Source organism: Orcinus orca, chromosome 5 (genome assembly GCF_937001465.1).
Source record: "Orcinus orca chromosome 5, mOrcOrc1.1, whole genome shotgun sequence".
In the NCBI taxonomy this organism is placed as follows: domain Eukaryota; kingdom Metazoa; phylum Chordata; class Mammalia; order Artiodactyla; family Delphinidae; genus Orcinus; species Orcinus orca.
Genome location: NC_064563.1, coordinates 62,019,541 through 62,035,985, shown reverse-complemented (window position 1 = coordinate 62,035,985; position 16,445 = coordinate 62,019,541). Strand labels below are relative to the sequence as shown.

At 43.6% G+C, this 16,445-nt stretch overlaps 1 protein-coding gene across 3 annotated transcripts in view; it reads right to left on the bottom strand.

The window, feature by feature from the left end:
* Positions 1–7,613, bottom strand: part of USP13 (ubiquitin specific peptidase 13) — a 119,573-nt gene extending 111,960 nt beyond the window's left edge. For 2 of the 3 annotated variants that reach the window (XR_007477706.1, XM_049710647.1), the window contains exon 1: positions 7,374–7,605. Coding sequence is in view for 2 of the 3 variants with exons in the window: in XM_049710647.1 (XP_049566604.1) it covers positions 7,374–7,541 (168 nt within the window). In the remaining variant the exon portion in view is untranslated. Of the gene's footprint in view, positions 1–7,373 lie in introns of all 3 variants that reach the window. The other variant, XM_004270498.3, reaches the window with a different exon arrangement.
* Between the last annotated feature and the right edge of the window lie 8,832 nt (positions 7,614–16,445).

Genomic DNA, 16,445 nt, shown 5'->3' with positions numbered 1-16,445 from the left:
AAATCTATGTAGGTACCACTCAGCGCCCCAAATCCCTCCTGTACACCAGCAAACTACTGATTTATTCTCTAAAGCAGGTAAAAACAAAGGATTCAGGTCTGTGGGACAATGGGCTCAGTTAAGAATAGGGGTACCATAATACATGGAGAATTAGACACGTATGTGTAATGTACATGTATCAGTACAGAACGGGTTAGAAAATACAAACTATTCTAGGTATTTCAGGCAGGAAGGGATTTACTACAGGAAATTAGAGGCTTACAGAATCATGGGAACAGCTATGAGAGCCAAGGTCAGAGAAACTACCACTCAAGTTCAAGAAATCAGGATGCACAAGCATCATAAGCAACTGAACAGATGATCCCAGCTCCCCCATGACTGATGTGTCTTTGAGTCCCAGAAGGACATTCAGAAGCTGACTGGAAAATCTCACATCTGCATTGTGAATTGTGCAATAGCAATAGTGGCTTCACCTTCTCTTTCGCCTTCCAAATCTCTCTGGCAGAACCAAAATCAGAATCCTGCCATCAAAGGATTCTGGGAAATGCAGTGTCCATGTTCCCAGCTCCTGCAACATGGGAGAAGGCTTAGCAAAACAGGGATAGGGTTGAGAACCAAGAGACAATATCCAGCTGGTATTCTATACCCATATGCTGAGACCACCCTCATCCTCTTTTGCTCAGCTCCCCTGAGTCCTGGCAGACAGGTCTTCAGTTTCCAGGCAATAGATGACAGAAGTCTCCTAACCCGTGGTCAAAGGAAAAAAATCAGGATGCTAAAATGTAAGGTTCCCCAAAGAAACAGCCCAGCCAGATGATCCTACAGTAAAGCTGATATTCAAAAGAATAAAGAATTCTCATCTCTAAAAGAGCCAATAATTTGAGCCCAAGTAGTTGCAATTGTTTTCAAAAGGAGTCAAATTCTTTAAATTTTAATTTGCTTTAAGAAGAATGTATGTGTGGAATATGACATTATGGTTGCGCTAAGATTAACAATAAATTATTCAATCACCACAATGTGAAAATGTGAACCCACAAAAACCTCAATGCAGGTGGGGTATGTCACTGGAGTAACCAGTTGTACTTGCCTAAACTCTAGAACTTTGGTTTCAAAGTATGGCCTGGGAACCCTGTGATGCCCCAAGACCTTTCAAATGTTCTGGGAGGTCAAAACTATTTTCATAATGAACTCATTTGCCTTTATCACTCACATGCTCTCATGAGCATTTTTCAGAGTCTATGTGACATCCGATGACATCATCACTCTAATAAGCTAATGGAACGGAAATTGTTTTAAGTTTTTCTGTCTTAATTTCTAATATGGTAAATGTCAATAGATAGAAACCACATAAAAGCTCTTTAGGGTCCTCAAAAATATTTGAGTATAAAGGAGCCAAAAAGCTTGAGAATTGTTGCTGTAAAACAACTGTTTAGTTAGTTGATTTTGGAAGGGAACTTTTGATATGTGAAACCAATTAGACTTAGTTTAAGTTTATATCTTCCAAGAGAAAAAAAAAAACAATCTGTAAGTTCCTAAATTTTGCTTTACTATCTTATATCTGCTTATCCATCAGGAGGAGGATTTTTCCACATAGACCCTAAATTAAATTATTTTTTTCCCCTGGGAAACAACTAAACACCATGATAGCAAGTCTCATTGCCCAGAAGGCAGCATACACAGCACAATAGTAAAGAGCAGTCCCTACAGGGACTCAGATACTTGTACACCACTGATCACAGCAGATTTATTCGTGATAGCCAAAAGGCAGAAACAGCCCGAATGTCCATTGACAGATGAATGGATAAAGAAAATGTGGCCTATACAAAATATAGACTATAATTTGGCCTAAAAAAGGAAGGAAATTCTGATACATACTGCAACATGGATGAAGCTCTTGAAGATATACTAAGTGAAATAAACCAGACACAAAAGCACAAATACTCTGTGATCCCACTTATATGAGGTACCTAGAATAGGCAACTTCATAGAGACAGAAAACAGAACAGTGGTTACCACAGGCTGCAAGTAGGGAGGAAGGGAAGTTATTGCATCATGGGTACAGAATTTCAGTTTGGGATGATAGAAAAGTTCTGGAGATGGATGGTGGTGATGGTTACACACGATGCGAATGTACTTATGGCACTGAACTGTATAATTAACATGGTTAAATTGGTATAAATAAAGAATAAAAAAGCGGAGATTCTAGAGCCAGATAACCTGAATTCAAATCTCAGCTCTACCACTTATAGTTTGTGTGACTTTTGTGCTTCAGTTTCCTCATCTGCAAAATGATAATAATATACAGCATAAGGTTGTTGTGAGGATTACATGAGTGAATATATGAATAAATATATGCTTAGAATGCTGCCTGGCAACTAGCAAGTGCCCCATCACTGGCTCTCAAACTTTAGCACGGGTCAGGATCACCTAGAAAGCTTATTCAAATACAGATAGCTAGACCCCATCCCAGAGTATCTGTCTCAGTGGGTCTGGGATGGGACTCAAGAATTTGCATTTCTAACAGGTTCTCAGGACATGCTGGCACTGCTGGTCCACGAAGCACACTTTGAGAACCACTGCTCTGTACAAATATTAGCTGTCATTATTATTATTAGCAATGTCTGAGGGAGTACCAGGCAGATCGATAAGTACTCGTAGAAGGAAGGACAAAAAGACAGAAGTACACTCCTGTGTCGCTCCTCTATTCACAGAATACTTCACTTCTGGTCACCGAATGTGAGGGGCAGGGTGGACCCCTCAGGAAGCAATTCTCCATCTCTCTGTAGACACTGAGTACCCCACAATTTAACTCAGCTCTGACACTACCTAGAGACACCATCACATTCCACAGGTTAAGGGCTCAGTCCCACAAGGCTGCCTCCCCCTGCCCCCCTACTTTAATTTTTTTTTTTTTTTTGCGGTACGCGGGTCTCTCACTGTTGTGGCCTCTCCCGTTGCGGGGCGCAGCCTCCGGACGCGCAGGCTCAGCGGCCATGGCTCACGGGCCCAGCCGCTCTGCGGCATGTGGGATCTTCCCGGACCAGGGCACGAACCCGTGTCCCCTGCATCGGCAGGCGGACTCTCAACCACTGCACCACCAGGGAAGCCCTGCCCCCCTACTTTAGACACCAGTTGCAGGTCCAGGTTTTCACCTGTGCTTCTGAAGGACTGACTATAAATAGTAGGTGCCCACGACCCCCTCCACAGGTTCAATTAATTGGCTAGAGCGGCCCACAGAACTCAGAAAAACAACTTACTTACTGGATTATCAGTTTATTACAAAGGATGTTAAAGGATACCAGTGAACAATTAGAAGAAGAGATACGCAGGGCAGGGTATGGGGAATGGGGCGTGGTGTTCCTGTGGCCTCCCAGCACCCTCCAAACCCCACAGTTCAGGGATTTTTGTTGTTGTTGTCTTCATTAGATAGGCAAGAATGACTAAATCATTGGCCACTGTCGATTATGTCAATCTCCAGTTCCTCCCCTCCCTGGAGGTGAGGAGGGGCTGTAAGTTCCTACCCTCTAATCACTTGGTTGGTTCCCCTGACAACCAGCCCATTCTTAGGAGCTTTCCAAAAGCCCCTAGCACAAACTCAGGTGTGGTTGAAAGGGGATTGTTTAAGGATAACAAAAGACACCTTCATGGCTCTTATCACTTGGGAAATTCCAAGAGTTTTAGGAGCTCTGTGCCAGGAAAAGGGTCAAAGACCAAATATATATTCCTTATTGTAAATCACAATATCAATATTGCAAATCACAATTTCATATTTTCCTACAAGTAGATGATCTCAAAGCCTTTCCCACTGGATTTTGTTTCCCAAAATAAACAGACTGTACCAAAGCCCTTATCTCAGTCTTCAGTTGACCCCAGCTGAGACAGGGCATAAGGTAAGCTCCCCACTCTCAGACAGGTGGGGAGGGGCATAATTAGCACCAGAGTGGCCCAGCTCCTCTCCTACCTAATGCTTCGTACCAAGTAGATGTTTTAGAACTACAAGTTAAATGGGTAAAAGAAAATAAAATGATGGCAAACTATAGAAGACAGACTATAACTGCTGTGTTATAAGACACAGACCCTAAGTAATGTAGGCTTCAGAGGAAAGGATGAAGTTTGAAGCAGAAGACAAATAGAGGAAGGTGGTCCTAGGAAAGGAAATGATCCTTAACAGACTGAAGACCCAGAGACTGGACTCCCCAGAGCTGACAACCTAGAAAGTGAGAAGAGGTGGGACAAGGTACATTCTGATGAAGGAAGGGCTCAATAACTAAGGAGATGAGAGTAGATTTTACATGGTGGTTCATGAAGGCTTGTGAGCAGAAGTATGAACCAATTTCCCCATTCAACCACACCAAACTTTCTACATAACCACTGACAACCAAACACCTGGGCTTACAACATGTGATTAACTCTCTCTTATCTCTTTCTTTTCTTCCTATGGTGATTACTAATTGGCCAGGCGCACTTTACATATTAATTTACTTAATCCACAAAACAGCTCCATGAGGTAGGTTCTATGATTGTCCCCATTTTACAGATGGAGAAACTGGGGCACAGAGAAGTTACACAGCTGGGTGACAGAGCTGGGATTCAAACCCTGCCAGTCTGGCTCTCTCTTTCACATCTGTCCCCACAACAAAGTAACCACTTTCTACATGATAACCCCACATGATTCCTTTCCCAATGTTTCCCATATGTTGTATCCTTACCATTTTCAGAACCCGTAACCACAGATAATTTGTATATCTCCTACACGTTCATTGAGTTCCTGGCATATATACCAGGTGCTGCACCAGCTGCTGGGAATACAAAGATACAAAGTCCCCATTCTCCAGGAAGGTCCCATCACAGATCTTGCAAGATGAATCAAGTTATGGAGAGGTGAACCTACAGGTCGAGGTGAGAAGGTGGGCCTGGGATGAAACCAGATTGGTAGGTTAAAAAACAATCCTCACCCATCCCAGAAGAACTATTACTTGAGCTGGAATGTTGTTCTCTTATTTATTTCTATGCATCTTTATCTAAGACCATTTTCAAAAGTATCCAATGCAAGGATGACTATTTTTTCCACTCAAATGGTTTTGGTCCTTTGTCTACCACAGTCCTATAGCACTGGTGGATTAAAGTCTGCTGTGTTTGGCACCAATGGATTTTGCTCTGTATGGTTCTTATAGCCACGCATGTATGAGTTGGCACATAGTAGGTGCTCAAGAACCCTTATGGGGTTCATGATGAAGTGTTAAGGACCATAGGGAAAGATCTGGAATTATCATGCACTGTGCTTTAATATAATTTGTTATAAAACCTTCTTTCTCTTCCTCCCTTGAAACAGGAAATATACTGATGCACCGGCATTGTAAATAAGCCTAGTCTTCCCCAAAGAAGTACTGTGATATGAATGAAATCATCAGTTTACACTGGACAAGATGCTTCTAGAATAGCGTTTGGCACACAGTAAGCTCCCAATAACTATTTGTGGAAGTGAATTAAAATAATAAGCTTGGGCTTCCCTGGTGGCGCAGTGGTTGAGAGTCCGCCTGCAGATGCAGGGGACGCGGGTTCGTGCCCCGGTCCGGGAGGATCCCAGATGCCGCGGAGCGGCTGGGCCCGTGACCCATGACCACTGAGCCTGCGCGTCCGGAGCCTGTGCTCCACAGCAGGAGAGGCCGCAACGGTGATAGGCCCGCGTACCGCAAAAAAATAAATAATAAGCTTTTTTTTTCACACCTGCCTTACACTATAATGTGGGAAAGACTTCCAATAACAAAGTTCGTAAGAAGAATTTGAAGAGTAACCCAGATCAAACATAGAAAAAGCAGTTTTACGCACTTCACGTGTGTTATCCTAAAAGAATTAGGCTACTTTCTTCCTGGAGTTCACAATCTGCAGATGGCTTAAATTAATTAGGGTCATCCCTCTCCACCTTTAAAAGCTATTAGTGGAAACCTGCCCAACACTAGACACAAAATCTGAAAATGGCATTTTCAAATACTTTGTGGATAACAGGATTTAATGACACTGCTGACCGTCACATTAAATAGTGTGATCACAATACGCTAAGTATTAAATATAACCATTTCATTCCACTCTACACAGACCTTTTTGAAAGAAAAAAATAAGTAATGAACAAATGAGACGTTTATCCCCCAAATGATCTGGAATTAACAAAAAAGAAAAATTAAATATCACAGAGGATACGAATTCTGGGACTTCAGTGTATACAAAACAAAAAGGCTTTGAAATCAGCTGAAATCAACTCACAACATAATAAAGGATACTTTGGAACATTTGCCGCTCATTTGGTTGTGTTTTTTTTCCGCCAACAATACATAATATGAATAAAATGTGTTAGACTATTGTTGTGAAACCTACCTCAGTCCCTCCATCCATGCACCTCCCTTTTGCATTGAGATCTGGCCAGTGACACATGAGCTCTAAAGTGGGTGGATAAAAATAACCTGATCCTCAAAAAGACATGATAAACGCCAGACAGCTGAGTCACTTTGAAGCCCATTTTGACTCCCGAAAGGGACATTCACCCTCCTTTTCCTTCTCACACTTACACATACAACCTGGTGAAAAACACCACCAACAGCCCTAGGTGGAAGGCGGTGATGCGTCTTCACTTCCCCCTCCAGTCTCTGAGGTCACGACTCGCGACTGAACTTTTAATAATTTATACTATTGCATTTCAAAGTGACTCATTTAGAGGAAGAAGCGGAAAGGCTTAAGGAAACCGTAGTAATCCAGCAGACCCCTATTTCTGCTGCCCGAGTGTAAGCACCCGAAGGTTTCTTCTGACATTCTGACGTAAAGAAAAGGAGTGGGGAGAAATTTAAAGTGGAGGGAGAAAAGCTCAGAGAGTAAATCATAATTGACCAGGAGTGGGAATCCCTGGGCAAAGCAAACGGTCCCGGAAAGAGAAGGGGGGAATCAATCTCGTCCACCTACGCGCCCTCCGCTGTCGCCCCAAAGAGGACGCAAACCATCTGCAACGTACAGTTAAGATCAGGGAACTCTTCGACTCGATCTACCTTTCAAACGGTGGCGGGGTTTTGGGCAAGCTTCTAGGTACTGGGGCCCTGGCAGCCTAAGAAGCCTGGCGGAGCAAGCCACCGCGGCCGCCCAGTCTTTGGCCTCAGCAGCCTTGGGGCATGCAGCGCCGGGCACCCAGTAGGCACTCACTAAGTGTTTGCTGAACTGCAGTGCCCCTGAGCCAACTCTGGCGCCCGGCGAGGAGGTCCCCGGCTGCCACTGCGCATCTTCTCCCCCCGCTTCACGTGCCGCCGAGTTCGGCTGCTCGCGGCCGCCCCAGGCAGCCCGCACCGCGACCCTCCCCCTAGGCGCCGCCGGCGCCGCCGACCCTCACTTACGGGGGAGTCGTAAGAGAAGGCGCACTCATTCTTGTAGACCCTGTCCCCGGACCGGGGCACGCGGATCGTGGGCATGTGGGGCACCAGCAGCTCGCCGATGTCTCCTGCAGCCATCTTCCTATTGCCGCTGCCGCCCGGCATGCCGAACAGGGCGCCCCGGCGCTGCATGGCCGCGGCGCGCACCCAAGCGGAGCGGAGCGCTGGGTCCGCCCGCGGCGGCGGCGGCGGCGGCGGCGGCGGCGGCGGCGGCGGCGGCGGCGGCGGCGGCGGCGGCGGCGGCTGCTGGCTGCGCGGGCGACTGGAGCCGAGCCGGGAAGGGTGGAGAGAGCGGGCCGCGGGGCTGGAGCGGGCACGGGGGGCCTGCGCGTACTGGCGGGCTGGTGGAAGGGACGCTGCTATTTTTAATCCAATGGCGAATCGCCGGCCCAGTTGCAGCGTCAGGCGGGGCGCTGGGGAGGGCCAGCCGCAGCGCGCGGGGAGGGGGAGCTGGAGAGGGGCCTTGCGCCGTGGCCCGGCTCGGCGCCGGGGGCGGAGGGCGAGACCCGGGGGCGGAGGGCGAGACCCCGGGCCGCAGGCTCGGAAGTCGAGAGCATGCTGCGGTGGGGCACCACCTCCGTGTTTTCTACCGTAAATCGTTAGGCTGCGAAGGGAGGCAACCAACTCCGAGGCAACCAACACAAAGAGCAGGATTTGAGGTTTTAAAAACCGCTTGCTTTTAAAACATCTGAGGATAACAGCGGGGACTGCCCCTGACTGGGTAGGGGTGGAACTTGAGGTGCAAATCTAGAACCTAACGTCGGGCCCAAATCTAAATTTGTTCTTTGCACTTCAGTGTTAGTCTCACTAAGCCTCATTCCTCACTTTTTTAACATCTAAATCTCGTTAGAAGAGGATAGAGTAGGATCCAGGAAGGATAGATGTGTATTTTTCCAATAAGACAGATTTTTCTTACGTATGGGGCAGGGGTATATTTTTCTCTACCTTTGGAAAGTCTTCTGCGAGATTCGAGGTCTCCGCGTTCAGCATTCAACTGACTGATTTGGGATCTTACGTGCACACATGCATCTTCCCTGCCTTTGCACGTCCAATTCCTCAAAATAAATAATAAACAGGGTTAGGTTGGGGAGAATGCGGGGTAATAATCTGCAAACAGAGCATGCCTCACAGCATACTCTCATTTTCTCCAAAAAACTCTTAAAATACAGGTTCAATTCCATTGAGCTTCCCTACCTACACCCAACTTAAAGAGCAGGATACCAGTGATCCCTACCAGTTAATGAAATGGATAAATAGTGACTCAAAATGCTGATTTCTGTGCAAATCAAAACTATAATGATACCGCCTCACACTGCTCAGAATGGCCATTATTAAAAAGTTTACAAATAACAAATGCTGGGGAGGGTGTGGTGGAAAGAGAACCCTCCTACACTGTTGGTAGGAATGTAAGTTGGTGTAGCCACTATGGAGAACAGTATGGAGGTTCCTTAAACTAAAAATAGAATTACCATGTGATCCAGTGATCCCACTCCTGGGCATATATATCCAGACAAAACTATAGTTCAAAAAGATATTTGTTTTTTCTCTTTCTGACTTACTTCACTCTAAGACAGACTCTAGGTCCACCCACCTCACTACAAATAACTCAATTTCGTTTCTTTTTATGGCTGAGTAATATTCCATTGTATATATGTACTACATCTTCTTTACCCATTCATCTGTTGATGGACATTTGGGTTGCGTCCATGTCCTGGCTATTGTAAATAGAGCTGCAATGAACATTGCAGCTCTATTTACATGACTCTTTGAATTATGGTTTTCTCAGGGTATATGGAAATCTAAAAAAAAATATGGAATCTAAAAAAATATATATGCTTCTGAAGAACCTAGGGGCAGGAGAGGAATAAAGACGCAGACATAGAGAATGGACTTGAGGACACGGGGAGTGGGAAGGGTAAGCTGGGACGAAGTGAGAGAGTGACATGGACATATATACACTACCAAATGTAAAATAGATAGCTAGTGGGAAGCAGCTGCATAGCACAGGGAGATCAGCTCGGTGCTTTGTGACCACCTAGAGGGGTGGGATAGGAAGGGTGGGAGCAAGACGCAAGAGGGAGGAGATATGGGGATATATGTATATGAATAGCTGAAAAAAAAAAAAGATACATGCACCCCTATGTTCATAGCAGCACTACTCACAATAGCCAAAACGTGAAAATGACCTAAATGTCCATGGACAGATGAATGAATAAAGATGTGGTACATATATACAATGGAATACTACTCAGCCACAAAAAAGAACAAAATGATGCCATTTGCAGCAAGGTGGATGCAACTAGAGATTATCATACTAAGTGAAGTAAGTCAGAAAGAGAAAGAGAAATGCCATATGGTATCACTTATATGTGGAACCTAAAATATGACACAAATGAACCTCTCTACAAAACAGAAACAGACTCACAGACATAGAGATCAGACTTGTGGTTGCCAAGGGGGAGATCGGGGAGAGGGATGGACTAGGAATTTGGGGTTGGTAGATGCAAACTATTATTGGGTTGGCCAAAAAGTTCATTCTGTTTCTAGTAAAAATAAAAGACAAATTTTTGATTTTCACCAAGAATTTTATTGAACAATGTATTCACTAACCAAACGAACTTTTTGGCCAACCCAATACAATTTAGAATGGATAAAAAACAAGGTCCTACTGAATAGCACAGGGAACTATATCCAATCTCCTAGGATAAACCATAATGGAAAAGAATTTAAAAAAAAAGAATGAGGGACTTCCCTGGTGGTACAGTGGTTAAGAATCCACCTTCCAATGCAGGGGATGCCGGTTCGATCCCTGGTCGGGGAACTAAGATCCCACATGCCAAAGGGCAACTAAGCCCTCACACCGCAACTACTGAGCATGTGAGCCACGACTAGAGAGCTTTGTGCCGCAACTACAGAGCCCCAGCACCACAACCATGAGCCCACGTGCCACAACAAAGCTCCTGTGCAACTAAGACCCGCTGCAGCCAAAAATAAATAAATAAGTAAATATTTTGTTTAAAATCTCAATAAAAAAAGAATGTGTATATGTGTATAACTGAGTCACTTTGCTGTACAGCAGAGATTGTAAACTGTAATCAACTATACTTCAATTAAAAAAACAACAACACATTGATTTCTGCAAGCCTCTCCCAGATCAAATAGTACTTAAATTCCTTTTTTTTTTTCTTCCATTATTTCTCTGTCACTCTCTGATTTTGTAGATGTGCTGGCTCTGCTAGGGAGAAAGGATGGTATCTGGAATTTGATGTGAGGAGGACAAATGAGCCCTTTCTTGCCCTGCTCTTCTAAATTTCCACACCTCAAGCAAGTCTCAAACACCACACATCTATGTAACTCACAACTCTCTAATGCGATCTGTTGGAAATGGAGAAGAAGAGACACAAAGCAAAAAATTAAACACCAATGCTACCCTCATCCTTGGGCAGATACTCGCAAGGAGATTTTGCTTTTTATTATCCTCACCAGCTCCTCACCTTCTAATAGTATCTGTGCCTGTTTCAGGTTCATGGATGAAGCTTGCTTGTCTAATTACAGAGAAAAACTTGATTCAGAAGCATTCAAAATTTAAGAGTTTAAATATTTTTATATTAAATGCAAATTAAATTGAGACACTATTTTTCAGACAAATAAAGATATATTGAGTTGGCCCAGGTTTGGGAAATAGGACCTTACATACATTGCTGATAGGAATAAAGACGTTAAACTTCTTTGAAAGGAAATTTAACAATACCAACCATAATTTTATATGCATATAATATTTTCCCCAGCAATTCTTTATCTATATGTTTATGCTACAGATAAATTCACACTGTTTAAGGATATTTATTGGAGCATTGTTTATAGTAACAAAAAACTGGGAACAGCCTAAAAATCCATCTGTAGGAAGTGGTTAAAATACGGTACTGTCGAAAGAATGAAGCACCCTGTACATGCTGATGTGGAAAAATCTCCAAATCATATTACCGGATTAAAAGAGCTGAGTGCAAATCAATGTGTAAAAGCAAAGCGTACATTCAAGGCCAAGGATGTGCTATAGGCACTCTGGCACATCCTGTATACCATGGGCCTTCCTTCCAAGTGGTTGTACCTGTGCTAAATATTTTTAATGTTGCCCCTAGATAGCTATAGATTTAGACATTGATATCAATATCACGTAAATTTATGCTACATCGTAGATAGATAGGTGCTTGTTTGGCCTTAGGAAGCCTCTGGAAGAACACACAAGAAATTAATGACAATTGGGCTCTGTGGAGAGAAACACAGTGCCTAAGGTTAGAGAGGAACTTACTACCACTATTTACTTTTCTGTACCATTAACATCTTTATTATGTGCAAGTACTGTTTAAAAAAGTAATTATAACTCAGTTGTAAAAACAATAACCAGTAATATTAATAGAAGTTGAAGACAATTACTGCACCACCATAAAAATACATCCCAACTTTTTTCATGCAATGGCACGCATTGAAAATGATAATATTTGTACAGCCCACTGAAGTAATTGGTCAAGGATGGCTTCATGCAGCCTGGGGCTACTAGTCTGGGGCCCCAGTCACTGCAATCCCCAGCCATGACCTCCCAAGGATCAAAGAGATCTCATCACACCTGAATGCCATCTCTGCATACCAGAATGTCAATGGCACACCAGATGGAAAGTTCTAATCAAAACAGGGGGAAAAAAAAGAAAAACAGGGGAAAATGACACCATCTAAACATGGAGGAATGATTAAATTGGGTACATCTATTCAAAGATGTTTATATAAATCTTAAAAAGGATTATTATAAAAATGATTGTTTTAATACATTTGTATGTTAGCGTAACATGTTTACAATACTTATACATTATTATTGCGACTGGGTAAAAATAAACATGCGTTTTTGACAAGACTGGAAAGACAAAATTTAAATAGTTATGTTTATGATTTGTTATAGGATTTTGTTTTTATCTTCAAAATGTCTTCAATGATGTTACGTTTTTTAAATAATGTAAAAATTTATCAACACACAAAGGCTAATAAGAGAAACTTCACTGAATTAAGATAATGTCTTAATCATGCCATTTTAGGGAAAAATTCTAGTTCAATTACTGGAATTTTTAAACTTAATTTTGCAAATTCTATATATGACTATTTTACTATTGGGCCAGTTTCCACATGTGGATCTTGATCAAAGAGAGGGAATAAGGTGATGATGAGTAAACAATTTTAACTTCCAACATAAATTTAAAGTCTTACTGGAAAATTCCCTGGTGGTCCAGTGGTTAGGACTCTGCGCTTTCATTGCTGAGGGCGTGGGTTCAATCCCTGGTCCGGGAACTAAGATCCTGAAAGCCATGTGGCACAGCCAAAAATAAATAAAGTCTTACCGAAGAGATTTCAGAGGACCTAAGACGAAGAACTGACTTTTGTCACATCAAGGTGGTTAGGCCACCACGTCACTCTACAGCTCAAAAGCCTCCTCCCATGATGTTCAGGGTGGAGCCCAGACTCCCATGGCCTGCCATTCAGGGACCTCTCCCATCTAGCACCCCTTCTTTTCAGACTTTACTCCCACTCCTACACTTCATGTGAGCTCTATTTACTGTACCCCAAGGATAAATGTACTTGTCTTCTAGCCTTGGCTGAAAGCTCTCCCCTCTCATTCCTATCTTCTCAGTTCTTTCAAGACTTTTTCTGTGAAGGCTTTTCTGACAGCTCCAATCCTGAGGAATCAATCTTTAAAAAAATGACAGCCCCACTGCCTGTACCCATCATTAGATACTGCCTTATAACATCTCTTGTACTGTTATTTAATCAGTCTTGGTTCCATATCTTGTCCCCTAGAAAGCAAATCCTTTGAAAGAAGTTATATTCCTAAGTATCCTTGCACATCGTGGCAGCTCAGTGTTTACGGAATATTGCCTGCCCGGAATGGAGTGCTCTGCTTATTTTAGGCGCTCAATAAGTACCTACCAAATGAATGACTCACATCTGTGACATTGTAATAGATAGGTTTTGTAGTCAGCTCTGTGCCTTTTAGGTAAAATTCATTGTTGCATAAATGTTCCCAGAGGTTACATTAAAACATGACCTGAATATTAGTTACTGTGACTAATGCCAAAAAGGGGAATTGGGGAAATCTACAGAGAAAAAAGATACCTTAATTGTTTCAATTAACGGAATAGCTCTTGCCCTCAGATGTCCTTTAATTATGTGCAGTGATCTGGTAAAGCCATATATGGTGACAGCTTGTTATGGAGACATATCCATCAAATTTTCTATCCTGGCAGAGAGCCTCTGCAAGAAGCACTGGTTATTAAACATAAAACAATAGGTCACTGGTTAAGAAACTTAAGGCATTTTCTGTTTGAAGCAATTCTATGTACCAATCAAAAGTCATGTGGTATAAGAATATTCATTGACATGTAAAAATGATAAATGTAAGGCAGACACCAAGAACAGATTATAAATGAGCATATACACTATCATTCTGTCTAAATACATGCACACATATACACATAGTCATAGCATAGAAAAAAGATTGGAATAACCTACATTTTAGTGGCATTTATCTCTGGCTGAAAAAAGTTATTTTGGGGCTTCCCTGGTGGTGCAGTGGTTGAGAGTCCACCTGCCGATGCAGGGGACGCGGGTTCATGCCCCGGTCCGGGAAGATCCCACATGCCGCGGAGCGGCTGGGCCCGTGAGCCATGGCCGCTGAGCCTGCGCGTCCGGAGCCTGTGCTCCGCAACGGGAGAGGCCACAAGAGTGAGCGGCCCGCATACCGCAAAAAAAAAAAAGTTATTTTTGTTTATTTTTTCTTTGTCCTCTTCCATGTTATTTAAATGCTTTGCATTAAGTCTCCGTTTCTTTTTGTAAATAAGGGAAATGCTAACTTTTTACATTACCATTTGATTATGTCAATTTTCTCTTCCGCCTGTCCTCTTTCTTAGTTGCTTGTCCCCTCTACCCTCCATATAAAACTCAGCAAGCTTCTGTTGTTAAGTTTACAGACAATCTGCCTAACTAGAAGGGTGGTTAAGATTGGAATGAGCAAACTCCTTGAAGAGCTCCAATTTTTCTTATTAATTTTTTAAAAAATTTATTTGTTTTTAGCTGCGTTGGGTCTTCGTTGCTGCGCGGGAGCTTTCTCTCTAGTTGCGACAAGCAAGAGCTACTCTTCGTTGCAGTGCACAGGCTTCTCATTGCGGTGGCCTCTCGTTGCGGAGCACGGGCTCTAGGCGCTTGGCCTTCAGTAGTTGTGACTCGCGGGCTCTAGAGCGCAGGCTCAGGAGTTGTGGTGCATGGGCTTAGTTGCTCCGCATCATGGGGAATCTTCCCAGACCAGGGCTCGAACCCGTGTCCCCTGCATTGGCAGGTGGATTCTTAATCACTGCACCACCAAGGAAGTCCCAAGAGCTCTTAACATCAAGGTGAGGTAAGCTGTTATTCCGCTTAAGAGGAAACCTGAGATCCCTGTTCACCTTTTTGGGTTTCATGATCTGTAACACCACAGTCCTTCCAGGAGCCTGACTCATAAGTTACTCGCCGAGACAGGCAGGCAAGTTGCCTTTCTGGCCAATCTGACACCATCCCTACTCATGCCCACCACCATTTCCATGCACACACAGGTAGATGTGCCCTCCACTCAGGTGTAGACAAACCTGGTGTGAACACAGTAAAGAAAACATATTAACCATAGAGCCACAGGCTGCTCTTCTGGTTTCCTCGTAAATAGGCAAAGCGAGTTACCTCAACATGATGCAGACTGACTCCAAAATCCAAAGAAATTTACCAAATATAGTGCCACTTTCTTAGTGGTAGGAAGCTTGAGATAAAGAACTTTTCTATATTATTTCTGTATTTCTAAATTTCTATATTATTAATATTAAAATCCCCTCTGGAATTTCACTGGGATGGCAAACCCCTGTATTTTCAGAATCTCTCACCTGTCACAGGGCACCTGCCACTTCCTGCTCTCCAGTTGCTGTTTTCACATTGTCATCACTGTAGGGCTAGCATCATTCCTATAGATGCTGATGGTCAAGATCAGGAGTTGGCAAACTGCAGCACAAATCCAGCCTGCAGTTTGCTTTTGTAAATAGAGTGTTGCTGGAACCCAGCCACACTCATCCACTTACATATTGTCTGTGGCTGTTTTGGCGCTCCAACGGCAAAGTGGAGTAGATGCAACCAAAACCACGTGGACTAACATCCAAGGTATTTACTGTCTGACCCTTTACAGAAAACATTTGCCAACCCCTGGTCAAGATCCCTACAGGCCATGCGTTATGATCCAGAATCAGAATTGACATGACCCTAAACAAGAGAATTAAGTTGTGCTACTTATCCTTCAGGTGATGGCAAACCTGTTTATCTGAATGGAGAAAAAGCCTGCAGCCAGATCAGTAGCTGCAAAACTGAATGCCGCAAGATACATTAATTTGCTTCATAAGGAGATCATCTCTGGAACCTCAACCAAATTGAAATCACCACCTTGTTAACTTTACCACAGTCCACTATCATTCTCCATTCTAACGGGAGAAATGGTAGGAAATGATGGGGAAAAGAATGGGAGTATGACAGAAATCACCAAGTCTATGTCTTCCTGATCTTTGATACTGGCATGAATTCCTGCAGCTCCACTCAAAGTGCAGCTTTGATTCACATTTACAATTTTGTTAGGGAAGGGGAACATCTGTGGCATCCTCTTGGTCCTTCCTCCTACGGTAATTCTTTTTTTTTTTTTTCCGCTACGCGGGCCTCACTGTTGTGGCCTCTCTCGCTGCGGAGCACAGGCTCCGGAGGCGCAGGTTCAGCGGCCATGGCTCACGGGGCCCAGCCGCTCCGCAGCACGTGGGATCTTCCCGGACTGGGGCACGAACCCGTGTCCCCTGCATCGGCAGGCGGACTCTCAACCACTGCGCCACCAGGGAAGCCCTATGGAAATTCTTACTCCACGGTTCAGGGAGCCAATGTGGAGATTCTAGAGTTTGCTAAGGTCATGTATTCCAGTAATACTTTCAGGAACTGGAGTAC